Source organism: Lepisosteus oculatus, chromosome 19 (genome assembly GCF_040954835.1).
Source record: "Lepisosteus oculatus isolate fLepOcu1 chromosome 19, fLepOcu1.hap2, whole genome shotgun sequence".
NCBI lineage: Eukaryota > Metazoa > Chordata > Actinopteri > Semionotiformes > Lepisosteidae > Lepisosteus > Lepisosteus oculatus.
Genome location: NC_090714.1, coordinates 12,030,129 through 12,040,573, shown reverse-complemented (window position 1 = coordinate 12,040,573; position 10,445 = coordinate 12,030,129). Strand labels below are relative to the sequence as shown.

General features: G+C 43.9%; 1 protein-coding gene across 16 annotated transcripts in view; it reads right to left on the bottom strand.

Moving 5' to 3' along the window:
* Positions 1-10,445, bottom strand: part of LOC102690347 (trinucleotide repeat containing adaptor 6A) — a 125,605-nt gene that overhangs the window by 4,770 nt on the left and 110,390 nt on the right. For 13 of the 16 annotated variants that reach the window (XM_069181014.1, XM_069181017.1, XM_015360166.2 and 10 more), the window contains 15 exons: positions 10,270-10,350; positions 9,903-9,954; positions 9,470-9,612; positions 8,594-8,764; positions 8,261-8,395; positions 8,008-8,136; positions 7,061-7,135; positions 6,013-6,463; positions 4,516-4,653; positions 3,912-4,073; positions 3,554-3,694; positions 2,651-2,758; positions 1,690-1,908; positions 978-1,048; positions 485-624 (listed from right to left, as the gene is read on the bottom strand). In XM_069181014.1, coding sequence (XP_069037115.1) covers positions 485-624; positions 978-1,048; positions 1,690-1,908; positions 2,651-2,758; positions 3,554-3,694; positions 3,912-4,073; positions 4,516-4,653; positions 6,013-6,463; positions 7,061-7,135; positions 8,008-8,136; positions 8,261-8,395; positions 8,594-8,764; positions 9,470-9,612; positions 9,903-9,954; positions 10,270-10,350 — 2,216 coding nt within the window. The remainder of the gene's footprint in view (positions 1-484; positions 625-977; positions 1,049-1,689; positions 1,909-2,650; positions 2,759-3,553; positions 3,695-3,911; positions 4,074-4,515; positions 4,654-6,012; positions 6,464-7,060; positions 7,136-8,007; positions 8,137-8,260; positions 8,396-8,593; positions 8,765-9,469; positions 9,613-9,902; positions 9,955-10,269; positions 10,351-10,445) is intronic. The other 3 variants (XM_015360173.2, XM_015360172.2, XM_015360176.2) reach the window with 3 other exon arrangements.

Sequence of the window (10,445 nt, the reverse complement as noted above, 5' to 3'; positions counted from 1 at the left end):
GGGCTTAAGTCACAACTGTTGAGTTGATCTTGCACCTGTCAAGACTCTCTGCCTAGACCTGTCTAATGTATGTGCATACCGCCAGCTGCCTGATAGGTTAAATGTTGTACCCTGTGATGTGTGACACTGAACTGTGCCCCACACAGCCTACTGCCATGCAACTGTGGAGAAAACAGCTTGACAGCAGCTGACGTTGACTCTTACAGCAGGCAACACTCCGTAATGCAGGTAATATATCAAGTGGGAAATTAATAAGTATGCTTCTCTTTTCCATTAGTCTGAGAATAATCCTAAATCAGCATTTGTCTTGATCTAAAACTCCACAAGCAAATGTGCTGGCAGAGAAACTAACTGGACCAGGAAGCATCCCCAACGTTACGCATTACAAAAAGAACATTTTCGGAAGAGTCATGTGATATCCATGCCATGACCCAACGACAGTGGGAGACACCTGGAGCTCTGGTTTAAAATGGGATGTACTCACATGTGCAGAGATTTTTGTGCCTTGGCTGCCTCCTCCTTTGAACTGTAGCAGACTACAGCATTGCCGTGGGGCAGGTTCAGGTGGAATGTTATCAGTGGACCGTGCTGCATGCACAAAGTTCGCAGAGTGGAGCCATCAATCTGAGCCAAACAAGAACAATGTTACTAAACATGCAAGACCAGGGCCAACATCAGCATACTTCAGAGCCTTTATCTTCCACGAAATCAGAACTTGATTCCATAAAAATGTGACCATCAACACAAATGTAACCTGGTTTTGCACAGTTTCCAAAAGACCTTTTAAGACAACAAGCAAAAAGCTGTTAAAGTAAAACAGACCTTCTTCTGTTTGAACAGACTGAAGGCTGTTTGAGATTATAAGAGCTGTGAAATCAGAAAAGGTCAAATCGAAGGTTTGACCTTTACGACTAAGAGCTATAATACCAACACCAACGCAGGCACATCTGTGGTAGGCAGACCCAAAATGTACATACCTGAGGTGTGAGATTTTTGAGAACAAGCCAATTAGTTGTTCTCCCTGAGCTGTTGTCGCCCCAACTCGAACCTGCGAATAAAAATAAAACTGTGAGCTGCTTTTCCTATCAGACGTGCCAAAGAAGCATTCCATTCCCCAAACCAGGAGACTGTCTTGCAGGTCCCTACAAGCTCAGCTGAGCTCTGGCAGCAAAATAAGTCTTTAATTCTCGAGCCTATACACATCCTTCAAGGGTGGATGCTTGCTTTTTGCTCGTAAATATTACCAAGCAACTGCATAACTATACAAGCAGAACCTGTGCTTTTGAATGCAGGGGTATTCTTCAAATTGAAAGAGCTTTATTGGCAAGACCGATGAATTAACAATATTGGGTTGCAGCTCTATTGAGTTTCCACTCCCAGCAGGATTGGGAGCTGCTCCGATTCTGGCAGATGTGGGAATTCTGGAATCAGATTTAATTTGGGGGAGAATGCTCATCTAATCCCAGAGTACTTCTCGCAGTGCATCTGTCTCCGCTACTCCCTGTGGGGAGCGGCCAGACATGCCAGTCTCCCCCAGTTTCTACAGCCAGGCTGTGAACCCGTCACTGAACCTGCACTTATTTTTGTACTCTACTAACTGGCAGCATAAAATGAGTTGTGACCCAAACATCTTCTGATGCATCAAGACTGTCGCTAAGAGCTGCTTCCCTGGCACTTGCATGCACTCACCGGGGGTGTATCTGGAGTCGGAGCTTCCCCAGCCTCCCCCTAGGCGCAGTGAGCTGTTGTCCCACGACGATGGGGGCTTCTGGCCGGTCAGGCCGGGGGGTGGACGGGACGGAGCGGTGATGCCTTTCGGTGGCAGAGGAACCTTCCACAGCTCATGAGCCAGAGAGGTGTTAGTGACTGGACCAGGAGACCATGTGGATTTGGAGTCACTGTTTCTGGCTGTTGATGGGGAGAACACAAGAGGCCGGATGAGCACTGACCCAGGGAGAGCACTCAAAAACTGGTGCTGATCTGATAAATGGTCTAGACAGGACACAGGTGGTACCCACAAGGATTTCATGAAAGCACGCAGAAAAATGCAATACAAATACTGTCGATACAGTTGCTTCTCGTAGAACAAAATTAACTCAAAAGCATGGATTCTTAAACTTAACCCATCTTTCTGGGGGGAGGCTGCCCCGTGTACTGAAAAAACCCTACAATTCTCCATCGCTGTACATCGGGGATGATTTTTTTGTAGAATCTGGAAGATCTAGATTAAGTAGGTCTTTCGGATCAGCCTTAAATCAATTTGTGCAGACTTGGAAAACAATGAATCTTGAACAATTAACTGGCGCTATTATGGACTAACAAGACAACTGTGGTCTTTGAATGCCATATTAAATCATTCATTAATTCAGATGGAATTATTCCAGGGTGTAGACTTTTTTCCTCATGACCTATAAGGCCTTCTAGAATGTGGCTGTTTATGACCAGGGCTGGCCTGCTGGGCTCCAAATAAGACTCGAGCAGGAAGGACAGATTCTCACCTGCCTTTTCCCCACGCTGCAGCCGACTGGAAGGGTGACCATGACTGATACTGGATCATAGCCCACAGGTTAAGAGCCCACGTTTGAAAGCATTTTTAACCATGAAGCCTCAATCTATTCTACCTAAGACCCCCGCCCATTCTGACACCGACCTGAAGTGCTTTGTGCTGTACTGCTGAGGGAACCACTGTAGTTGGAGGCACGAATGGATGACCAGGCACTAGTTGAAGGCAGCGTGGTGTTTAGAGATGAGGTTGACCCTTCGGGGAGAAGAACGGGGTTAATATTCTGGTCTAACAGGACACCAAATAAACCAAGTTCAAACGAAGTTTAAAAGACACCGACATTAAAAAAAAAAATCAAGAAATGTAACTGCATTTATACAGGGACTTATGAAGCAGTGGTCATTGTTGTGGATGCCAAAAACTAAAGCTGCAGAGCCTGCTGCTGAACCTTGAAGAGGGTGCTTCATCCCAGCTGCTCCAACTTGACCCCTGTGCAGACACCAGCATCCCTGGGAGTAACAAAAAATTCTACCATCCCATCCTCGGGGAGTTAGTCTAAATGTGTAAATCAGGATAAGCTCTGGCCCAGTTAGATACTAGACCTCAGGATGAACCTGCTAGCTCTTTTTCCCATATATGAATAGCTATCATGCATTATTGTTGCGCCTATCTGTAATATTCAGTATTTAACACCTTTTTCCCCTCCAAAGAACAGTTTCAAGAAGGAAATCTTTTAAATAAATCCAGAGGAATAATTACACTGTGCTTTTAGATGGAGTATAGAAGTTTAACAATAGAGATCAAAGCAGACAAAATCTCTATCAAACATTAGCTTGCAGGGCCAAAAATATTCAACATACTTGCTGTTGATACCAGACAGTATATAGTAGGAGTTATCAATGTGCAGGTAATGAGAGCATTACTATAATGCTATCTTTGGCAGGTTAGGACACGGGATTGGTTGGCATAACTCTATAACACAACCATACAGATAATTAAGACATTAAAGCACTTACTTCCGAGAATAAACTATAGCTTTGTCTAACATACCATTGTTCCTGTCCCTGAGGTGGTCAACGTCCCGGACAGTATTAATGGAGAGATTATTAATCACACTGCCAGGCGTGACGTAAGGGTCAGTTTCAGGGTCAATGTTTGGATATCCTTTCCAAGGCTCACCAGGGCGAAATTCTTCAAAATAAGGAAAAATAGGTTATAGCTTCTCACTGTAGACCTGTTATACAGCATATGAAGTATAATAGGAAGTTAGGAAGTCCCAACAATGTTTAGATTTACAAACATTAAAAGTACAAGAGTTTTATTCAAAAGCTCAAAGGACTTCACAAATTAACCCACAGGTCCTGCCCAGTAAGGACACCGGGGGCTGTAAAACCTGGTGTTAAAATACCTGGTGGCCAGTTGACATTGCTGGAGCCATGAGGCGATTTGGCACGGTTGGGCCAGCCGTCTCCCACAGAACCAGGAGGGCTGACAGGAGAGTTACTGGTGTTCATGAAGTCATATGGACCAAAGGGGGAATCTTCAAGCCTCAGCCCAGAAGGAATAGCACCTGTAAAAAACAAAACAAAAGTTATGTTCCTTCTATTAAATGTCTGAACTCCTATCAACCTGATCACTATTCTCCACTATCTTCCAATCATAGGGATCTGCACATAACAACTTTGCCAATGGTCTACGACAGTGAATAAGGCATCAGGGACCAAGCATTATAGTTTAACCGTTATGAAGTATAGCTTTAAGACTTCAGAAAGGGAAAAGGACTACTGTACTCGAGTCAAGAAAATGGTAAATTATCCCATGATATCCATTTGGCTCAATTTCTCAATCAATGCTAACTTCTATGCACTTGGGAACTGGGAGACCGCACTGGCAGAAACCCACACAAACATGGGGGGAACATACAGTTTACACAAGGACAGGCGTCGGGTGTTTCCAGCTGGGTTGATATCGGATTATTGAAAAATGATGTGCATCGCACTGATGATACATACCAGGTTTGCTGGAGTTTTGATCTAGAGATGGGTTAACGGAAATGTCCAAGGCAGTCCATTTCTTCAGCCGGGACTGTGGCTCTTTAAAACTAATACTGCCAATATCCAGGTTGCTTACATTCAAGTTTGAGTTCAAGCCTGCATGGAAGGGTAAACAGAATTGAACTATGAATTTAATAAATGACAGGAGGGCAGCATGTGTTGCCTGGCTTCTTGGAGGTGAGTGGGGGAGACATGGGAGTCAGAAGAGACCCACATTAAACAGCACAGCAGGGGACTGGGGTTCGCCATCACTCCAGGCACATTTCTCTACCTGCATCCACAAACAAATCCTAACTGGCCGGCCTCTGCGCTACAACCCCTTTGAATTCGCTTTCAAAGAAAATCCAGTATAGCAGTGCACCAGAGTGGAGGACATGAAATGCGAAGAATCCCCACCTCTCCCATGATCGGTTCCGGACACAATCTTCTCATTTCTATCCAATCTGTTAATAAAACGGCCAAGCTTCACGTTCAAACGTGAAATGGTGAAATTTACGCTATGTTTCTCGGCTGGCATGCAACATGTCATGCTCTTCATAGTGAGAATTTTAGTGAGGACTGGTTAAGCAGTTAGGTAAAGACAAGTCTGTACACTACTGGCTGTTGTCTGATAGTTGATCATGACATTCTGCAACACAAAATTTAAGCACCGGACTGGATTTGCTTTGAGAATCCTGCTGATCATCCTTAAATTTATAGAGTAAAACAAGCAATATACTCATTTTAAGCTCTGACAGGTGATGTGATTCACATTTCAAACAATCTATTTTTATATATGTTTTGTTCTGGGTACGTGTGATTTTATTAGCCAGAACAAAACAATATATAGAATTTCCACCTGTCCGTGTATTCTGTCATTTAGATATAGGTCAGCAAATATGCTGGGCCGCAGGCAATGTGCAAAGCAATGCATAGCAAGTCTATGGTAGGGTGACTGAACAAACTGATAAGAAAGGCTCATCTGGTTGTAAAGCACTCTGGAAAAAGTCTATCTTGCACTTCTAAAGATATTCAGGTGCTACACGTAAACCAAGGGTACTGGCCTAGTCAAACATGGCAAGCTTTAGCTTTTTTATGGAGTCCTGGTGTGACCACTTTGATTTTACATGTATGCCTTGGTTAAAAGCTTATATGAACACATCTAAGTGCAAAAGAAAGTGTGAAAACAGCCTGATTCATAAAAGGACCAAGTATTCCATAACCATTATACACAAAAGGCAGCCTATCAGTACCAAAAGGCTTGAGAAAAGGCTTGCACCAGGCAATGTATCAAGTCGCTTTAAGGAACACTTTCATTTTCCCTCCCACCTAAGCTGATCAATGTCACACCATTGATAAAGCAAGACATAACCTCCCCAACCCCACCTTCTTGTAATGAATGCTTTCTGAAGAAATGCAGCAAAGGATGGATGCAGGGAGCTGGATAGGTAGGTTAAGAAAAGCAGGCTTATTCACCTCTTGTTGATAAAGTGTGGTTTTCGTTGCTGGCAAAGGTCCTCCCTGCCCGGTGGTAGATGGGCGAGCCTGGCCCAGCATGGCCATTGCTCAGTGGAGGGCTAAAAAGGCTATGACTGTGGCTACTGCCAGCTGGGTAACAGCCTGAACCGTCTGAACCAGACAGAGGGTGCTTCACAGCTTGGTGCAACAGAGAGTCAGCCTGCCCTAAGTTAGGATGGGAAGGAAACCCACCTATAGGGAAATTACTGAATGAATTGAGTGTGTTCTGCTCTTTCTGCAAGTCAGATGCATTGTGGGGCATGAAGTTCTCCAGGTAGGATTTGAGGCCAGGCTGGTGCAGAGATGACGGCTGGGGGGAAGGCTGCTGCTGCTGCTGCTGCTTCATCAGGGAGGGGTCCAGGTGGCGCGGGGGCGGCATCATCTGGTGAGCAGTGCCTAGAGGGCGACCCTGCGACGCGGAGCACAAGGAAGGCGCGGTGAGAGAGCCATCAAGAGCGAACGAGCATCATTGTGAGACAATGGGCTAGATAGAGAAAGTTTCCATCAATGGGGAGGAAAATCAAAGTCAGTTGTAAATAAAGATACATACAGAAGAGTAAAAATGACTATTCTTTTCATTATATACACATCCACTCTGTTGAACACACAAGGTGATTGAGCAAGTGCAGACAGCCTCCAACAAGCTATGCATCTTTCAAGACAGGAGGCTCAGCACCCAACTGAGCTGTTATGCCCCTTAGTGACACTGCTGGGGCTGGGAAGCAGGAGCAGGGAGTGGTTTGGCCAACAAACCCTAACTCCACCCCCTGCGGCTGACACTGAGCCAAGCATGCTGCTCGGAGAAACTTAGTCACAGCCTGCCAGTGACATGACCCCTGAAGAATGTGAAACAGTCCAACAAATCCTCCTCTCATTCCTAACCTTTCTCATGTTCTTAGAGCTTTCCATAACTACGGCTCAAGTTGGGGGAAAAAAACCAAGCACTGCTATCAGTGTAACGATGGAGGTAACAAGTAAAAAGTGCGACAGCCCAACTAAGCCATACCTGCTGGTCCTGCTGCTGACGGCCACCAATAGGCATGCTTCTCTGGTTCTGTACCTTCTGCTGAAGGAGGAGGCGCTGAAATGATCAAGCATGGAGACGCGTCAACATCGCCTGAAACCCACTGCTTACTTGAAAGACAATACAGCCATTTGGAAGCGAGAACAGGAGGCACTTTTTTCTTGTCAGGTTGCTAGAACCAACAGGTTACTCAAAAGAGAGAGGTGCTGAACCTCCTGTACGCTTTTCTGTCCGAAGTGGAGCTTCGGTCCGTACAAACTTGTTTTTGTCCCCTTCACAGTTTGTAAAGCACGTTGAATTAGATTTACACCCTTCAGAACTTCAAGAGGCAGCAAGCCAGTTAAGAGTTCACTGCCATTTCCTCTCTTCCCAACTCCTGCTCATCTGGAAAAGCAAGGCGCTACTTGTAGAGTACTAGCGTAACCCCAAAATAGCCTCTTACCACCCAAAAATAAAAAGCAAAAGGCTTTCTGTTCAACCTAAAATGCATTTTAAACCACTTTACTGTGCAACACCCAGTTCTCAGGTATAGCTTGTCAACTAAACAGCACAGAGCCCGCACCTGTTTGTCTGAACTGGGAATTATATGTCTTTGTTAAAGGTTATCACCACTGCACTGGTATCGCTCTTCTTGAGAGTAGGGGGAAGAGATATCCTCTTAAAATAGAAACAGGGACCGTGGTATCCATTCTAAATAACAGCAGGAGCTGAGAAGACCTCTGCGCAAAGTATATGACAAAAAAGTAAATGTCATTTACTCTGAAATTTACTCTTAATTAGATTTGTTAAAAGACCTGATTTTTCATTTTTAAAAAATACACTGTTAGTACATGCAGAGCTCCATTCTCTGTTTAAATGACAGGTTGCCTCAGTCAACGACCCCTTCCAAGTTTTCTCAATGCTTAAACCGCCTGGCTCGTTCTACACACCTGCAGCTGAGAGATGTGGGAGAGCTGGGTGAGCTGGGAAAGCTGGTTCAGCATAGCTACCTGCTGTGGCCCGAACAGAGGGTTCAGACCTCCATTGTTTGGAGGATATTTCAACAATGATGCTGGAACCTGAGGAAAAAGAGAAATGTCATTAAACTCAGATTAAGGACATGAACCGGCCCCAAGCTCGCTTTGAAGTGAGGCCACTTTTGTGTTGCAACTGACATTTTTACCGAGGGCCCACGGGAGTTACCTGAGGGGAAAGCAATGGAGGAGGCACTTGTGCGCGGAGATTAGGCTGAGATGAGTTCAGAGGTTGTGCTGGAGGCTGTTGTGTGCTCCTGGCTTGTGCTGCTGCATTACTGCCACTGAACCCGGGATTGACATTCTACAACACACGAGAGGAAACAACTGGTTCACAATTATCCCTTAGAAAGCACGTAACAGAATGAAGCTGGTCACCAAAACAACTGAAATAACATACACAGCTATAACGCTTAAAATGTGCTTTATTTGGTGACCTAATGCATTTTAAACAATTTACCGATTCCCTATAACAAAAGGCCGCGCGTCCTGTTTAACTCACCTGTCTGACCGAATTCAAGTTTTGGAGGCTCAGCCCCGACACAGAGCCAGGACTCTGATTAGGTAGTGCATTGTTTGAAGGGGGAAGCTTCATATTTTGATTAGATGAAAACTGTACATTTTGTGGCTCTTCTGCTACAATGCCATCTTGACCAGACAGGGATAGAGATAGCTGCAGAGCACCAACCAGCAAGCAAAGAGGCAGAGAGAGGCACAGCAGCGTCAGGAGCAGGGGTATTAAGATACCAGATGAAAACCCAGTGTCATCAGGGAAGAGAGAGCAGAGCAGAAAGGAAAGAAAATCCAAGTTAGAATAATCAGCTCCAAGAACTAATGCAAAAAGCTACAGTGTCCCCCAACCACATCCCAGGTAATATTTCAGTATAATACAACAAAACAAATATACCCTATGCTTGGTTGTTAACCTGTGTCAACAATAGTGACAAAAGCTATTCCAATGGTTATAACATTAACAGGGCTGCAATGTTAAAATTAACACTCTTAAATTTGATCTCTTCTGTGCCTCTGGTGCATCATGTTTTGACCTTTCGTTAATCTGTTAAAGTCAGGGAGCACTGAAGCCTAAGAAGTAGAAAAAAACAAGGAACAAGAAACACAAGAAACACCTGCAAATTGAAAGCTGCACAACCAAGCAGTGTCAATTGGCTGGACACACAATATTCCTCTGATCTGCAGTATTATCCCAAGCTCTAATAAAGCCGGTAAGCATTTCATGCAAAGCTCTTAACTTGAAGACTGAATCTATATCTAAGGTGCTGTGGTCAAATGAAGGAAGCCTGATGTAGCTTTGGATTTCCAGCAGCAGTGCCACAGGGGAGAAAGCTCTGTGGTTGTGTCTCATTCGCCTGGTTCTCACCTTATCAAAGTAGGGACTGCGCTCCATGGAAGACTCTTTGGAAATCTGATGGCGTGAGCCAGGGCTCTTTCCAATCACACCATTATACTCTCCAATATTCAGACCGTGCTTATCCATATCCATGCGCTTGTCAGGTAACATTCCTGCGAACAGCAGAACCTTAATATTCCACACCTGCATAAACTAGCCCAACAGAGATTGCAACAAAAACTCAAGCTGATGACTTAACACTGCACGTAAAGTATATTTTTAGCTATTTCCTAAACGCGTCTTTATACAACGTTTAATATGTAACAATTACCCTCTCTTTCAATTTTTTTGCAAGCATTTAATCAATGCAATAAATCGGTTTAAAAAGTATGGACAGCTGCTATACAATAAGCATCTCTGTCAATCCTAATTTTAAAAAACTGTAAATAAACACAAAACACACCTCCAGGCAATTCCATCTTATTGCTCTTCAAGGGTTCGTCTGAAGATTCCCTCTGTAAAAAAAACCAAACATTTCCGTTTGCCTGAAGCCATGCATTCATATCCGAGGCAGTAAATCTTTCCATTGACTTTATGAAATTAAAATGAGCCCTAGCCGGTTTCCTTTTCTCCTTTTCACACACGTCCCATTAGCTCTGAATATAAAGTGCTATAGGATCTTGGGGATAAACAGGATCTTTTTCTATTATAATAATTTTATCAAGGCAAAAAAAAATAATTACTCCCATGCAAGACTGGGTGAAGTTTGCCACTAACTAACTTGCTTGCCTTAACCAACTGTACACTGAAACCTTGAAAGCAATACTTACAGAGAAACCAATATTGTTAAATTGCTTCACAAATTGATTGATCCATACATCGTCCTGCTTGTTGCCTCCTTTAATATTGCCCTAGAGAAAAATACAAAATTGCCTTGAAAGAGACTCATTTTAAAATTGAACTACATACACGGCATTAAATTTCTTATAAAAGCGCTTAAGAATAA